Here is an 18,351-nt window from a genome sequence, read left to right as displayed (position 1 = left end):
CGGTCCCGGTACTGATGCCCGTGTGTCACTGAGCCTCACACCCCACCGGCCCTCTAAGGACAATACTTACTCATTAAGTATGTACATAAGTGATTTAAGTCATTAAGGTAATAAAAGACCCTGGTGGAAAAGGGGAAAGACCATGACCCTGGGAAAGATTGAGGGCAGGAGGAGAAGGGGACGGCAGAGGATGAGATGGTTGGATGGCATCACTGACTCAGTGGACCTGAGTTTGAGCATGCTATGGGAGATAATGACAGACAGGGAAGCCTGGTGTGCTGCAGTCCAAGGGGTTGTCAAGAGTCAGACTTGACTTAGCGACTGAACAACAAGGTAATAATGGCAAAGTGCATTATAAATGAGGCTGGATTCAAAGCCCAGGCCACCTCACCCTTTGCTTTAGGGAGACTGAGTCGGTGGTGCCCGTCCTCTCTGTCCCAAAAGTGAAAAGTACCCAAAGTGAAAGTTGCTCAGTCATGTCTGACTCTTTGCAAACCCTTGGAATATATAGTCCATGGAATTCTCTAGGCCAGATTACTGGGGTGGGTAGCCTTTCCCTTCTCCAGGGGATCTTCCCAACCCAGGGATTGAACCCAGGTCTCCCAGATTGCAGGCAGATTCTTTACCAGCTGAGCCACCAGGGAAGCCCAAGAATACTGGAGTGGGTAGCCTATCCCTTCCCCAGTAGACCTTCCCGACCCAGGACTCAAACAGGGGTCTCCTGCATCTCAGGCGGATTCTCTACCAGCTGAGCTACCAGGGAAGCCCTTCTCTCTCCCAGACTCTGGATTCCACAGTTCCTCTCCACCAGCTCAACTGGCCCATCAGGATGTGTTTCTGAGGCTCCTTTCTTCTTCCTGTTCTCTGTCGTTCAGAGGGTCAGTGGTCAGAACAGTGGAGAACTGACATGAGGTCATTGTTGCCAAAGAAACCGTGTTTACAGACCTTCAGCATCCCCAAGCCTGCTGCCGCCCATCATGGCTCCCGGCCGAGGGGTGCTTTCCTTCCCAAGGACTGACCTGATTGTTGTGGGTCCCCGGGGAATTAATTGCTGATCTTCTTTCTGAAGCTGAGATGCCAGGCCTCAGTCCTCACGGGTAGGGATCTGCATCGATGCTGCATGAGTGCCTTTCACAGGGAAGGGAGAACACTGGTGGGAACGCTGCAGCCTGTTTTTTCTGCTTTCCTTTCTTCCCCAAGAACAGGACTGAGGCACTAGGATCAGGAGCCTTTCCCCGTTGTTGCTGTTGTTCAGTCGCTAAGTTGTGTCCAACTCCTTGTGACCCCATGGACTGCAACATGCCAGGCTTCTCTGTCCTTCACTACCTCCTCAAGTTTGCTCAAGCTCATGTCCATTGAGTTAGTGATGCTATCTAACCGTCTCATCCTCTGCTGCCCCTTTCTCCTTTTGCCCTGTCTTTCCCAGCACCAGGGTGTTTTCTAGTAAGTCACCTCCTCGCATGAGGTGGCCAAAGTATTGGAGCTTCAGCTTCAGCATCAGTCCTTCCAATGAATATCAGGACTGATTTCCTTTAGGATTGACTGGTTTGATCTCCCTGCTGTCCAGGGGACTCTCAAGAATCTTATCCAGCACCGCAGTTCAAAAGCATCAATTCTTTGGTGCTCAGCCTTCTTTACAGACCAACTCTCACCCAGGGCTGACTGTAAATGACCTTGGCTGGGGAAATAAAAAAGCTAGAATGACAAAAATAAGCAGTTTGTACATGGTGTATCCCTTATAATGAAACTAAAATGGAGCAGCTTACACCCTGGGCTGTTTCTTAAAGGCAGGATTTATCAAACATCAGTCGGATGTGTTTTATTGAAATGATTAGACTTTACTGAGAGCTGCTTCTGCTGCAGTAATGCTGAGATGGTAGCTCACCCTTCTTAAAGCCCCTTGATCCAGCAGACAAAGGCTTTGTGAGAACAGAAACTGTTTCCACTTGGCGGGCACCCCCTGGCCTGCAGGGCAGTGAGCTCCAAGCTTTGCGTGCTCTCCTCAGTGATCTAGAAGAAGGACATTATTACGCTCGTTTTTCAGATGAGGACACTGACACAGGCAAGTCAGGTGACTGGCCTGAAGTGACTCAGCTGATGACTGGTTGGAGCACGATTGAGTCCAGGGCTGTGCTGTCTTGATGATGTGCATTGTGGCTAACAGAAGAGTGCTCACACAGGGGGGCCTGCCGCTTACCTCCCGTGGGCTACAAAAGATGGACCGTGCCTGGCCTCTTCCTCACACTGGGGTCTTCAATTTCTTCGTGTCCCTGTCCACTTCCAGGGTACTCACGACTCACTGGGATCAAAGACTTTTATGTGTGCTTACTTGCTCAGTTGTGTCCAACTCTCTGTGACCCCCATGATGGTAGCCCACTCCTCTGTCCAGGGGGATTCTGCAGGCAAGAATACTGGAGAGGGTTACCATGCCCTCCTCCAGGGAATCTTCCAACCCAGGGATTGAACGCATTACAGGTGGATTCTTTACCATCTGAGCCACCAGAGAAGATCCCCTGGACAAGGCTCAAAGCTTTTAGTTTTTTGTTTTTCAATTTCAAATTTTACTATCAAACTACAGTATGCAAGACAGTGTGAAACTGGAGTAAGGAAACCACAGACCAGTGGGGTGGGAGCGAGAGCTAGAGTGAACCCTCACGTCTATGGCCAGTGACTTTCAACATATGTTAATCTTGTTTGTTTTACTCTGTGTGTGTGCGCTCAATTGCTTCAGTCATGTCAGACTCTTTGCGACCCCATGGACTATAGCCACCAGGCTCCTCTGTCCATGGAATTCTCCAGGCAAGAATACTGGAGTAGGTTGCCATCCCTTTCTCCAGGAAATCTTCCCAACTTGAGGATCAAACCCATGTTTCCTGAATTGCAGGCAGATTCTTTACCCACTGAGCCACCTGGGAAGCTTTGTTTTACTTTATATGCTGCTTTAATTTATTCTCAATCATCTTTGCTGTAATTCTTCATCTTGAATAAAGATTCCTGAGCAGTCCGGTGAAGCCTATGAACTCCTTAGAATGTTTAACATTTCAGTTTTTGGAGTGTAGTTGATTTGCCATGTGGTGTTAGCTCAGGTACGCTGTGCAGTGATTCAGTTGTACATAAACATATGCTCATTCTTCTTTAGGTTGTTTTCTCATACAGGTTATCACAGAACATTGTGTAGAGTACCCTGTGTATACAGTAGGTACTTGTTGCTTATCGTATACATAGTTCAAAACTTTTAGTTTCTTAGGTCCTTTTTATTCTAGATAATCCCTCTGACACACAACTGCCCTTTTAATAACACCCCTGGGCTTTGTTACACCTTTAACAGAATTACCTGTAATGATTTGTATCCCCTTAATGAATTAAATCATTGAAAGCCTACAAAAGATCCTGTGGACAGTCACTTTGTTGTAATCTATAAATGTGTGGGGAGTCATACTGTTTCATTTTCAAGAAGCAAATGACATCTGCTTATAATTACATGGCTTCAACATAGATTTCTAAAACTTCTTTGTGAAAAGTATTTGGCCATATGCCTGATTATTTTGATTAAACATGCTATGCTGGGTGAGCAAGCCGTGCCGTGAGGAATTCTTTTCTAAATCCAGTGTGTTTAGTCATTTACCACTGGATCAAAGAGCACAGAAAGCATCTGCTTTCATGATCAGTTTGGGAGTTGACCCAGGGAGCTTGGTGGTGGTCCCCAGTTTTAATTCTCACTCCGACATTCCTCAGAACAGATCCTCAGTATTCACCCGATGTATTTCCCGGTTCCAGTACTTTATATACAGCTGCATCCTCGGGCTGATCTCCTGTTCCGTCTTCCTGCGTGTGAATTATGAGCTGAAGATGCTGATCATGATGGCAGCCTTGGTGGGCTACAACACCATCTTCCTCCACACTCACGCTCCCCTCCTGGATGACTACAGCCAGGTCCTGTTTGAGAGGTAACCCTCTTCCTCTCCCTTCTCTTTACTTTAGTCCTTTAATGGGATGTTGGTAACAGAAGAGTGTGTGGAGTAGATGAATGGCATTGCTGTTGGGAATCTGTGTGAGAGTTTCTTTGAAGTGGTGATTCTGGAGGATGCTCTGTGTTTGTATCATAGATTACATAGGTGTGATCTAGGCATGATTATAGATGATCAGTAGATATGAAAGGGTTTAGAGAGACCATCAGTGTTATAATCTGTACTATATTAATAAGAATAATCTTTTTTCCCCATCAGTATTATTGATATTTTGGACTTAAATAATTTTTGGAGGGAGAGTTTGGGAGGAGGGGTTGCCCTATGCATTGAAGGTTATTTTGCAGCACCCTTGGCTTCTACTGGAGAAGGAAATGGCAACCCACTCCAGGATTCTTGGCTAGGAAAGTCCATGGACAGAGGAACCTGGTGGGCCACAATCCATGGGGTTGCAAGGATGACTTAGCAACTAAACAAGAACAACTGGCCTCTGCCCGCTAGATGCCAGACACAATCCTCCACCCCAAGTCACGAGAACTGTAAAGGCCTCCAGACTTTGAAGAATGTGTCGTGCAAGAGAGTACAGCCCCCAGGTCAAAATAACTGAATCCATATACACAAAAGTACTGGGGAAAATAAATGATTCTATTCACAAGGTATAATGCAAAATTTCTTATTGAAGATTTCCTAAAACATCCTGGTGTAGAGGGAATACTATCAACTGTGGCAAGTTCCAAGAAAGGATTGTTGTTATGGCTGTTTAGTTGCCAAGTCATTGTCTGACTCTTTGTGACCCCATGGAATGTAGCCCACGGGGCTCCTTTGTCCATGAGATTTCCCAGGCAAGAATACTGGGTGGGTTGCTATTTCCTTCTCCAGGGGATCTTCCCGACCCAGGGATCGAACCCACATTTCCTGCATTGGCAGGCAAATTCTTTACCATTGAGACACCAAGGAAGGCCCCCAAGGATGTTGTTGTGTTTACTCTGCCAACATTAGGACTGGATGCTTCAAGAAGGATCTTCCCAAGTCCACTCCTTTGGATTTATAAAATGTCTCCTGTTATCAAATTGCTTCTGCAAACCTATCATAAATATTTATTCATTGCTTGAAAAAAAAAAGAGTTTTAATCATGATATTCTCCAACTCACATCTTGACAGCAAAAACACATTTTGTATCAACTGTTAAGTTTATTTCAGACTTCAGGTTTTTCCTGTGAGCACTTTGCATAATCTCTCATAATATTTCTGTAATTCTTGTAACATAAAATAAATGCCTTAAATATTTGCATAGATTTTTTTGCTGCCGAAAGATGTTTTGTGTTGACAGAGCATGGCTACTTCGCCAAGGGAGGCCTGATGTCAACAACACAGGAACCTCACTGTGTAAAGTTTTCCTCTCAAAGCAATTGCTTTTAGAAACACAACTACACCACACTCTCTTCACCTAACTTAATTTTTGTCATCCTGCATGCCATGAAACCCTAATAATCTGTAGTCAAGTGGTGGGTGGTGGAGTTGTAAAAGTACATAATTGCATTAAGGTAATTTTGTGATTCCTTAGCCAAGATGAGAATGAAATCAGAAATTGATTTTCCGATACATTCTCAAAATTACCAACCAAACATGCTTTACTATTTCTCTACTGCATGGAGAGCCTGTATCAAATCCCTAAATAAATGTAGCATCACTGATTCTGACGCGTGGCTGAGGACACAACTGAATTGCACTTTATTAAATTTAAAGTCAAAGCAAAAGAAGAAATTAGATTAGCAAGTTTCTGATGGGGGTGGGGATTGCTTTGGAGACCTGAGGGAGACACACCACCTCTGATGAGAACCCCGGCAGCAGGAAAGTAGTTATTTGGTTGAAGAAAAGGTTTACTTTCAGAGCCCTTTGTTTTATTCAAGGTCTGTAGTGGGTGCTTCTTGGTTCTGTCTTTATAATCACCTTCTAGCTGGGAGGGCTGACCTGACAAGCTTCAGGCACTTGCCTTTCCTTCCGACCTCAAGTCTCCTACATTTCAGGCAGATTCTTTACCATCTGAGCCACCAGGGAAGCCCCTAGGAGGGTGCACCTGCCTCCCTGATCTTTTTTTTTTTAATTGTATTCATTTATTAGACTGTGCTGGGTCTTCGTGCTGCACGGGCTTTTCTCTGGGTGCAGCGAGGGGGTCTGGTCTCCACTCGCGGTGCACAGTCTCCTCATTGCGGGGCTTCTCCAGTTGCAGAGTACTGGCTTCAGGGTGTGTGGCTCAGTAGTTGTGACTCGAGCTCCGTTGCTCCAAGCATGTGGATATTCCCAGGTCAGGGACCAAACTCGTGACTCCTGCGCTGGCAGCTGGATTCTTTACCACTGAGCCACAAGCGAAGCCCACCTCCCTCATCTTGACTTCTTGTAGAATCCAGAGTCACAAAACAGTCCTCAGAAGACATTCAAGACAGTGCAGTACAGTTTATTATGCTAGCGGGTCCAAGGGGAATTGGTTCTCAACAAGGACCCTGATGATTTCGGAGGACTTGGTTTTAACCCTCCACTACATGACTAGTTGAAAGTTAAAGTCGCTCAGTCGTGTCTGACTCTTTGCAACCCTGTGAACTATACAGTCCATGGAATTCTCCAAGCCAGAATACTGGAGTGGGTAGCCTTTCCCTTCTCCAGGGGATCTTCCCAACCCAGGGATCGAACCCAGATCTCCCACATTGCAGGCAGATTCTTTACCAACCGAGCCACCAGGGGACCCCAAGAATACTGGAGTCAGTAGGGTTAGTTAGTAATTAGCTTTACAACATGCAGGTGCAGAAGTATTAGGAATTGCAACATGCAGGTACAGGCATTATTGTTAGTCCAACCGAGATAACCTGACCTTTATTTCCAGTCTTTGTTTGCCCTCTGCGAGGAGGGGGTTTCCTGGTTTTTCTTTAACGGTTAACAGGGTTCAGGCTCAGTTCACATCCTGCCTTAAGATGGCTGACAGTCTTCACGATGGAGTTCCTCTTGTCCTCCTCCCAGCGGCCCCAACAGGCTAAGTTTCGGGTATCTCCAGATTCCTGCTTGAGCTGCCACAGGACTCCCGGACGCATCCCTTGGCCAAAAGATGAGTCCTTGTTGCTGTTTAGTCACTCAGTCGTGTCTGACTCTTTGCGACCCCATGGACTGTAGCCTGCCAGGCTCATCTGTTTACGGGATCCTCCAGGCAAGAATACTGGAGTGGGTTGCCATTTCTTTTTCCAGGGGATCCTGGACCCAGGGATCAAATTCCTATCTCCTGCATTGGCAGGAAAATTCTTCACCACTGAGCCACCAGGGAAGCCCCAGAAGATGAATATTACTGACATAATAGCATCATACCTCAAAATTAACAAATGTTCTCTAATAGCAGTTTAAAACGAACCCCACGTGAGAAACCAGACTCAGATGGTAAAGAATCCACCTGCAATATGAGAGACCTGGGTTCAATCCCTGGGTTGGGGAGATCCCCTGGAGAAGAGAATGGCTACCCACTCCAGTATTCTTGCCTGGAGAATCCCATGGACAGAGAAGCCTGGCAAGCTACAGTCTATGGGGTCACAGAGAGTTGAACGCAACTGAGTGACTTGTAGGTTTGGGAGTGACAGCTTGGAATCCCCTGATTTCTCCATCTGCACTGTGTGTTTGATTTAACCATGTGTCTCATGCCAGAGCCAAAACCCATCAAGGCCAATGTTTTCTTTCCCTTTTCTGAGATTCAAGACCTTCCCCCATCAAAAAACTGATGAAGGTCTCCTCATCCTTTATCTGGTTTGTTAATGGTGAAACACCTCTATCAAATATGAAATTAAGAACTTAAAAAAAGCTGGTCTGATACGGTTCTTCTAGAATGAGTGTCATTTCATCCCATGCCCTTCAAGGAGGGAGCTGGCTTAAACCAGGGCCCAACAGCCCCTCCTTTCCTGATCCAGCTGGCCTGGGCCATTGAAGTCACGTGCTTGGTCCCATCCCTTCAGTGGCCTGATTCTGGTCACTATGGATGCTGAAAACTCAGACTCTGTGCACCATTGCTGAATTGAATCTCAGAGTTTTGGGTGAAGTAGAAAATGGCTTTATTGCTTCGCCAGGCAGAGGGGGACACAGTGGGCTTATGCTTCAAAACTGTGCATCCCAACCCAGTAGGAATGATGAGGAGTTTTGTAGCAGTGGCTGGGGACAGGGTTGCTAATAAGGGTCAAGGTGCAGGCAGGACCTGCACTCCTTTAATCTGGACTCAGGTGGTCTCCTCCCTTGTCTCCACATCCCCTCCCTTCCCTGATTAACAACTGTTCGAATCTGCCCTTTGGAACTCAGGAAAGATCATGGAGGCTGGAGTCTGTTCCCTACAAACAAGAAATGGGGAACCCACAGTCCTGCTTGACAGTTCGGACTGGGCTGTTGTCCTTTGTGCGAGTTTGCCATGATTCAGGGGTCTTTTTTGATCCAAATTTAACATTGACCATGGACAAGCCAATAGAGATATTTTTGCCAGCAGGGTCAGCCAAGAAAGCAGAATTGTGCACTAGAAAGCCAGCAGACCCATGAAAATTCAGAAAATGATATCAAAGATATTCATACAGATTCATGAGCGCAGAAAACCAACTTTACAGAACAAAAAAAGAGTCAACTTGAGAGAGTGTGCCATTAAAACTCCATTCGATTGGAGGCCAGCAGAGTCCCAGTACCTCACTTGCCATCACATGACTATGATCAGTGATCTCGTGGTGAAAGAAGCTCAGAAGTGTCCGATCTTTAGGAGGTCTGGAAAAATCCATATCCTGATACTTTGGCATTTACAACAGTCCTCTGTGTCATCTGGGGTACAAGATGCATTGCTAAATCAATCAATCAATGATTCGGATTCCAGTCCATGGCACCGTCTTCCGGACCCCTCAGCCAGCACCATTACAGAGCCTCTACATGGTGATAGTGATGGTGTTAATCACTGATATTGCCAGAAGCTGTTTTTTTCTGAAGACACTTTTCCTTCTGCTGACAAAGGCTTGTTACAGGCTCTGCAAGACATTGTCAGATTTTTCCCATGCGTTTTTATTCTTACAGAGCTGAAAAATATCAGGGGATGAATGTTAATATTTCATGTGGACCCAGTCATTATGTTAACTCACCTGAATACTAGAAATATGCCTTCTCTTCTAAAGGTGGGGAATCGAGAGTCTGAACAGAGGATTAACCTGGAGTCCAGCCTGTTAACCAGCTCTATGTGGATCCTGAGCCTAATAAAATAAATACTTTGGGGCAGCATATAAATAATGTGTATAACTAAGCATGTTATATTTAGTGCCCAGCATCATTCAGAAGTTCTGATGCATGCTTAGTCACTCAGTCATGTCCAGCTTTCTGCAGCTTCATAGACTGTAGCCCACCAGGCTCCTCTGTCCATGGGATTCTCCAGGTAAGAATACTGGAGTGGGTTATTATTTCTTCTTCCAAGGAGAAGCTCTGGATTGTCATGTCATTTAACTTGGTGACCTTAGCAACAGCTCCATACCAAAGAGGACGATGGAAATACTCCATAGCAGTGGAGCCAAGTCAAGCACCTTCAGTATGGTTCTGCATTCTGTTTTTTCTGTGTCTCATGGAAAATCCAGTGGCTAGAATTTGGCATATTATAATGTTTTGACAGTATCCCAACTATGTATCAACTGATGAGGAGCCCAATGCAAAGGGGCTCCTAGAGGAAGGACCGCAGCATTCATTGTGCTCAGGAGAAAGAATAGTGCATGCCCACCCCAGAGGGAGGTGGCCCGGAGGTATTCCAAACATCTGACGTCTCTCTTGGAGGGCTCCTCTTTAAATGAAAACAGTATGCCACCTTTGTATTCAAGCCCAAAATATATCCAAGTTAATATTGAAAAGATTTAAATTACTTTCAAATTTAATATCTCAGTGTCCCTCCCCCTTCCCAGTTCCCCTCTCCCCCCACCCAGCGCCATCTCTAGAAACTACAGAACACGTGTTTGTTTCTCTGTGGCCGACACCACTGGTAGCAGAGCCGAGACGTAAAAGTAAGGAGGTCAGTGATCTGAGTTGCCTAATTTAACAACAGCAACAACCAAAGAAAGTTGTCCTAGGGCTACACAAATTCTACCAAGCTTTCTTTTATCCTATAAAAAGCAACCATTAATGAGCTCCTTTGCTATCTAACCTAAAAAAGAAAATGCTCTGTGATTTGGACCCATTTGCAGGAAGATACTCAGTTTGTAGGCCATTTTTTTTGTTTGTTTTGTTTGATTTTAGAATGAGAGGAGGAAAGAGGTTGCAGAGAGCCTGAACTCCCAGACTAGGCAGGATACAGCCATCTTGTCATCAGCCCTCCAGTGGAGGAGACTAAAGCCCGGCGCACAGCCCTGTGGTATCTGATGCGCCAGCCCCCATGGTGTCACACTGACGTATCCATCATGTCCCACTTCAAACCACTCTTCTCCGCAGGATGAAACGATGACCGCGTTAATCAGACTGCATCTTATCTCCATAGCAAAAGGCCAGCATTACCTCTCCAGCCCCACTTTCATCATCTCTCTCGACCTGCAGCTGCTTCCAGGGCTTTTTCTAAGCATGAGCCTAACCCACATTATGTTCATGCTATGCAATCCCAGGATGTTTTGCTTGGCATTTGTGCATAACACTCAGAAAAAGCATGAGGCTTTAAGCCCTTTGTCCTTGGATGACACCAGGCCGCCTCCAGAAGACTGTGTAGGATTCCAGTGCATCTGTGTCCAGCCAGGAGAAGGAATAGTGTCTAGAAATGAAACCCATTAAGTTTCAAACTGACACAACCATTTGTCCATTCATTCCTTTTTTACAGCACAGTTTCATTGAACACGCTGTGTATTCCAGGCCTGATGCTGGAGCCCAAGCACATGGAGATGAGTAAAATGTACTCTCTGCTCTCAAGAACTTACAAAATCTCTCTGTTAGAAAAGTATGTCTATCCAGAAAACCAAAAGGCGACTTGTGGGTTGAGTTCCTACATCCTGCCTTGGAACTGAGTGAACCTGTTGACTGGGAGCTGGTTAAGTGGTCCAGAGTTGACTGTAATATTGGACAGACCTTGAAGAACCGTGGAGATCCAAAAAGATAGGGGAGGAGTGACATCAGCATCATGGCAGAATAAGACATCCCTCATGTTTGTCCCCAACAATAATTTGTTTGTAATCCCTGTGGACAGAAGTGCCTTGGTCGGAGCTGTGGGATCCAGTGCCAAACTGGATCCAGGAGGAATCTCACCCATCCACATGTCTGGCAGCAGGCATACAGACCTTAATCCTGGCTGCGGACACTGCAGTGACGTGTCATCCGACTTCAGCCACTCTCAGACATGGAGCCCCTGGAAACACTCTTAGCCACTGACCCATGGATGACAGTGCCTTTGTGGAAGGCCAGGTTTTCAGAGGAGAAGTTCTAGCACCACACTGGAGCAAAAAAATGTGAATTTGGACATAAGAAGTGAATAAGAGAAACAGTCTGACTCTGTCCATACCACCCCACCTCCACCAAGATGGCACAGCTTCGGTCCAAGAGGGATCTTCTCAGCCTGTGACTTCTTCTGTGAGCACCCGGCTTCCCAGCTGTGTAGGGCGCTACCAAGCTGGGAGAGAGGCAGATAGGACTCTCAGAGGGCTTTAAGGGAATGCAGATCCTACTCACTGCATCACTGCCTTTGTCAAGAAGCCTACCCACAAGCCACTGGGAGCACCTCACTCACAGATTCCCCCCAGCTGGCCCATGGGGACCCCCATTGAGCCACATGCTTCACACACACCCCCACCCTATGGCCAAGTCCCTGTGCATATTCCTTCCTAATGGCAGCATGGAGAGGGAGCTTGGACCAACAGCTCTTGGGCATGCACAGAAAGCTGGCCCCAATCTGAGGGCCAAGGAGAGACCACCTTCTTCAATTTCAGTCTGAATTTTGCAATAAGGAGTTCATGATCTGAGCCACAGTCAGTGTGGTCTTGTTCTTGCTGACTGTATAGAGCTTCTCCATCTTTGTCTGCAAAGAATATAATCAATCGGATTTCGGTGTTGACCATCTGGTGATGTCCATGTGTAGAGTTGCCTCTTGTGTTGTTGCAAGAGGATGTTTGCTATGACAGTGTGTTCTCTTGGCAGAACTCTGATAGACTTTGCCCTGCTTCATTTTATACTTCAAGGCCAAACTTGCCTGTTAACTCCACATTATCTCTTGATTTCCTACTTTTGCATTCCAGCCCCCTATGATGAAAAAGACATCTTTTTTGGGTGTTAGTTCTAGAAGGTCTTGTAGGTCTTCATAGAACCTTTCAACTTCAGCTTCTTTGGCATTAGTGGTTGGGGCATAGACTTGGATTACTGTAATATTGAATGGTTTACCTTGGAGATGAATAGAGATCATTCTGTCATTTTTGAGATTGCATCCATGTACTGCATTTCAGAGTCTTGTTGACTATGAGGGCGATTCCATTTCTTCTAAGGGATTCTTGCTACTGCAAAGCTACAGTAATTAAAACTGTATGGCACTGACATAAAAATAGACACAGACCAATGGAACAGAATACAAAGCCCATAAATAACCCCTTGCATATGCAATAAACTAATATTTGACAAGGGGGTCAATAGTACTCAGTAATAAAAGGATAGTCTCTTTAATAAATGGCATTGGAAAAATTGAATACCACATGCATAAGAATGAGGGTGGACCCCTATTATACACCACTAAGAAACATTAATTTGAAATGGATAAGATACTTATAAATATAAGATGTGAAAACTTTAAATTCCTGAAAGAAAGCATAAGGGGGAAAAGCTCCTTGACATTGGTCTTGACAATGATTTGTTTGGATATGACACCAAAAACACAAGCAACAAAAGCTAAAATAAGTGAGTGAAACTCATCAAACTGAAAAGCTTCTGATTAGCAAAAGAAACTGTCAATGAAATGAAAAAGGAACCTATGGAATGGGAGAAACTATTTGCCAGTAATATATCTGATAATGGATTAATATCCAAAATACACAAAGAACTCGTAGAATTCAGTGTAAAAAATCAATTTGAAAGTAGGCAGAAGAGTTGAATAGACATTTTCCAAAGAAGACATACAAATGGACAACAGTATGTAAAAAAATGCTCAGTATTACAATCAGAGAAATGCATATCAAGATCACAATAAAATACTTCCTCACTCTCCTTAGAATGGCTGTCATCAAAAAGACAACAGATAAAAAGTGTTGGCAAGGATGTGGAGAAAAGGAAATAAGGGGGTATTTTTTCCTCAGCCATGAGACAAAAAGAAATCCTCCATTTGCAACAACATGGATGGACCCTGAGGGCATCATGCTTAGTGAAATAAGTTGGACAGAGAGACAAATACTGTATAATCTCACTTATATGTAAAGTCTAAGAAAGCTGAACTCACAGAAACAGAGAGTAGAATGGTGGTTACCAGGAGCTGGGAGTGGGAGAAAGTGGAGAGATAATTGGTCAAAAGTCACAAGCTTCCAGTTATAAGATGAATATATGTTTTGACAAGCTAAGGGACAGTGTGGTGACTACAGGTAATCATACTGTATTATATACTTGAAAGTTGCAAAAGAATAGATTTTCAGTGTTCTCACCACAAAAAGGAGATGGTAATCACTTGAGGTGATGACTTAAATCAAATCCCTTACCATTATTCAGTGGACGTGACAAATAGATTCAAGGTATTAGATCTGATAGACAGAGTGCCTGAAGAACTATAAACCGAGGTTCATGACATTGTACAGGAGGCTGTGATCAAGACCATCCTGAAGAAAAAGAAATGCAAAAAGCAAAATGGTTGTCTGAGGAGGACTTACAAATAGCTGAGAAAAGAAGAGGAAAGAAAGGCAAAGGAGAAAAGGAAAGATATATACATCTGAATGCAGAGTTCCAAAGAATATCAAGGAGGGATAAGAGAGCTTTCCTAAGTGATCAATGTAAACAAATCGAGGAAAAGAATAGAATGGGAAAGACTAGAGATCTCTTCAAAGAAAATTAGAGAAACAAAGGGAACATTTCATGCAAAGATGGGCACAATAAAGGACAGAAATGGTATGGACCTAAGAGAAGCAGAGATACAAAGAAGAGGTGGCAAGAATACACAGAAGAATTATACAAAAAAGATCTTCATGACCCAGATAACCACAGTGGTGTGAATCACTCACCTAGAGCCAGATATCCTGGAGTGCAAAGTCAAGTGGGCCTTAGGAAACATCACTACAAAAAAAGCTAGTGGAGATGATGGAATTCCAGTTGAGCTATTTCAAATCCTAAAGGATGATGCTGTGTAAGGACTGCCCTCAATATGCCAGCAAATTGGGAAAACTCAGCAGTGGCCACAGGACTGGAAAAGGTCAGTTTTCATTCCAATCCCAAAGAAAGGCAATGCCAAAGAATGTTTAAACTACCATACAACTGTGCTTATCTCACACACTAGCAAAGTAATGCTCAAATTTCTCCAAGCCAGGCTTCAACAGTATGTGAACCGAGAACTTCCAGATGTTCAAAGCAGATTTAGAAAAGGCAGAAGAACTAGAGATCAAAGTGTCAACATCCGTTGCTTATCAAAAAAGCAAGAGAATTCCAGAAAAACATCTACTTCTGCTTTATTGACTGCACTAAAGCCTTTCACTGTGGAAAATTGTGGAAAGTTTTTGTGGTAAAACAAACTGTGGAAAATTCTTAAAGAGATGGGAATACCAGACCACCTTACCTGCCTCCTGAGAAATCTGTTTGCAGGTCAAGAAGCAACAGTTAAAACCAGACATAGACTGGTTCCAAATTGGGAGACAAATACATCAAAGATGTATATTGTCACCCTGCTTATTCAACTTATATGCAGAGTACATCATGCAAAATGCCAGGCTGGATGAAGCACGTGCTGGAATCAAGAATGCCAGGAAAAGTATCAATAACTTCAGATATGCAGATGACACCACCCTTATGGCAGCAAGTGAAGAAGAACTAAAGAGCCTCTTGATGAAAGTAAAAGCAGAGAGTGAAAGATCTGGCTTAAAACTCAACATTCAAAAAACGAAGATAATGGCATGCAGTCCTATCACTTCATGGCAAATAGATGGGGAAACAATGGAAACAGTGAAAGACTTTATTTTCTTGGGCCCCAAAATCACTGCAGATGGTGACCACAGCCATGAAATTAAAAGACGTTTGCTCCTTGAAAGAAAAACTATTCCAACTTAAAATAGTGTATTAAAAAGCAGAGACATCGCTTTGCCAACAGTGGTCCATCTAGTCAGTTATGGTTTTTCCAGTAGCCACGTATGGATGTGAGAGTTGGACTAAAGCTGAGCACCAAAGACCCGATGCTTTTGAACTGTGGTATTGGAGAAGACTCTTGAGAGTCCCTTGGACTGCAAGGAGATAAAACCAGTCAATTCTATAGGAAATCAACCCTGAATATTCATTGGAAGGACTGATGCTGAAGCTGATGTTTCAATATTTTGGCCACCTTATATAAAGAGTTGACTCATTAGAAAAGACCCTGGTGCTGGGAAAGATTGAAGGTAGGAGGATAAGGGGAAAACAGAGGTTGAGATGGTTGGATGGCATCACCAACCTGGTGGACATGAGTTTGAGCAAGCTCTAGGAGTTGGTGATGGACAGGGAAGCCTGGTGTGCTGCAGTCCATGGGGTGGCAAAGAGTCAAACTCGACTGAGCAACTGAACTGATCTGAACTGAGCTGAGGTGATGAGCGTGATAGCTAACGCTATGGTGATAAACATTTTCCAATAAGTAAGTGTATCAAAACACAGTGCACACCTCAAACTTACACAGCCAGTTATATTTCAATAAAACTAGAATGAAAGTAACTGAAATATGTCAAAAGACAAAGTGTCTACACAGGTCACTTCCAGCCCTGACTCGGCTGGTGAAGTTTAGTCATTCAGTCATGTCCGACTCTGTGACCTCCTAGACTGTAACCCACCAGACTCCTCTGTCCATGGAATTTTCCAGCCAAGAATACTGTAGTTGCCATTTCCTTCTCCACGGGATCTTCCCAACCCATGGATTGAACCCATGTCTCCTGTGTCGGCAGTCACTGGCAGGTGTATTCTTTATCACTGAGCCACCAGGGAAGCCCATATGATGCATCTCCCACCACTGGAAAGGAATGGTTTATCTTTTTAAATGACTGAGCTGTTTTAGAACTCTCCTGTCTGACCACAGTCCTGGCAGTCATTGGAAACAAGCAGATCAGCCGTCGGGAAATAGGTGTGCTTTGGTGGCTGCTGAGTCTGAGAAGCAGAGTACAGGAATCCTAGCTGCGCTGTCATCTTCACACTTCATCACCCAGCAGCGTCGCCTCGCCAGGACTCAGCCACTGTGCTGGTGACCACAGGGGAAGAGTGTTCTGAGAGCAGGTATCAGCAGGATGCTATATGCTGTTTAACTAGAAAACCAGAAGGGAGCGTCAGAAGAGTGGTACCAACACAGGCATCTCAGCAACTCCTTCTCCAGCCAGACTTGGAAGATTATTTCCTGACAGGGCAATTGGCCGTCTTTATTTTGCCTTCTGCATTTTAACGCCAGCATTTCCTTTCTAGTGTGTTTTTGCTTTATTCTGGACAGCATCATCTTCTGACATTGTAATTGAGATCCCAGTCCTATGCTCAGCAAGGTGCAGCAGATTCATCCTTGCAGCAGCATCCACTTGGCCAAAACTTGAGCTTTTTGCATCCCTTCACAGTGATGGCTCAGTGGGAAAAGAATCTACCTGTAATCCAAGAGACATAGGAGATACGGGTTTGATTCCTGGGTCGGGAAGATCCCCTGGAGAAGAAAATGGCAACCCATACCAGTATTCTTGCCTGGAGAATCCCACATGCCTCCAGAAGAGTCTGGCGGCCTACAGTCCAAAGGGTCACAATGAAATATGTCATAAAACAAAGTGTCTACACAGGTCACTCCCAGCCCTAACTTAGCTGGTGATGTTTAGCTGCTCAGTCATTTCTGACTCTGTGACCCACCCCCTGGGCCATATGTAGCCCACCAGACTCCTCTGTCCATGGAATTTTCCAGCCAAGAATAGTGAAGTGGACACGACTGAATAGTAAAGAGTCGGACAGGACTGAGTGACTAAGCACAGCACACGGTGATGATGCCTGAGGGTTCAGAAGTGTCTGGTCGGTAAAGCCAGGCAGTTCCTAACTTACTGGTATCACACAGCTATAGCCAGAAGTAAACTGATCGTCAGCTGTTCAACACGAGGGTCTCACGTGGGAGGAAGGGGGCGGGAGCCATCGTCTCTTTGTGGATCTTTTCTTTATGAAACATGGGCTTCAGGAACCAGGGCCCCAGAGGTCAGACTACTTTTGATCCCAGTGAGAGGCCTGGGAAGGTCTTATTTTTACCTCCGTTTGCATATTGTTTCCAATACCACAGAAACTCGGTTTCTTGAGGTCGTCTTCTTAATAAGAGGCTTATGTATAGAAAATACAAAGTTTTGAAATATTATGTGTGTGGATACATGCCTGGTCTGCATTCTCCCCTGAGAGCAGTGAAAATGTCATTTTTATCTCACGGACCTGTTTGCCTTTAGGTTAGAGACTGTTCACCAAGCACTTCCATCACCCTCACCCAATTTGTTAGGTTTCTTTGTTTTCTTGGCCTCTGGAAACCTGAGGGCCAGAGCGATGGCTCCATTAACAGCCTCAGGGTGAGGGCTGGCTGTAAATTAGTGTGTGGCTACAGGCACATTTGGGTGTCTGTGTCTCCAGAGCCCAGTTTTTCAGACTGAAAAATAAGCTATCTGGTCACATTTTGGCTAGCACTGTCAAGCGAAGAATCCTAAAGTCAGAAACTTTCTGTTATATTAGCTCTGTCTTCCACACTTCATAACAGAGTGGCAACACGACCCTAACATGGTCAAGTCCAAAGTGGATTTCACCCCTAAAACTCAAAGGAGAGAGAGACCTCATATCCCAGTGACTGTCAATTTAATATAAATGGATAAATGGCCAATACAGTTGTTAATGCGTGAACTGTGTCACCTACACGAAGGTGTGTTGAGGTCCCACCCCCAGTGGCTGAGAAGGTGACCTCATTTGGACATAGGGTCGTTGCACGTGCGTTTAGTTACGATGTGGTCCTGCTGGCGTGCTGCTGCCTGTGCTCAGTCATGCCCGACTCTGCCACCCCATGGACTGCAGCCCACCAGGCTCCTCGTTCCATGGGATTTCCCAGGCAAGAACACTGGAGTGGGCCTCCATTCCTTCTCCAGGGGATCTTCCCCACCCCAGGATCGAACCCATGTCTCCTGCGACTCCTGCATTACAGGCAGATTCTTTACTGCTGAGCCATCAGGGAGAGTAGGGTGGCCCTAATCCAATATGACTG

General features: G+C 44.9%; 1 protein-coding gene across 1 annotated transcript in view; it reads left to right on the top strand.

Moving 5' to 3' along the window:
• ADCY2 (adenylate cyclase 2) overlaps positions 1-18,351 on the top strand; it is a 456,951-nt gene that overhangs the window by 398,342 nt on the left and 40,258 nt on the right. Inside the window, exon 18 of the mRNA XM_025270720.3 lies at positions 3,778-3,947. Within this exon, the coding sequence (XP_025126505.3) occupies positions 3,778-3,947 (170 nt within the window). The remainder of the gene's footprint in view (positions 1-3,777; positions 3,948-18,351) is intronic.

The sequence above is a fragment of the Bubalus bubalis genome, chromosome 19, assembly GCF_019923935.1.
Source record: "Bubalus bubalis isolate 160015118507 breed Murrah chromosome 19, NDDB_SH_1, whole genome shotgun sequence".
Classification (NCBI taxonomy): domain Eukaryota; kingdom Metazoa; phylum Chordata; class Mammalia; order Artiodactyla; family Bovidae; genus Bubalus; species Bubalus bubalis.
This window is presented reverse-complemented; position numbering and strand designations above follow the sequence as displayed.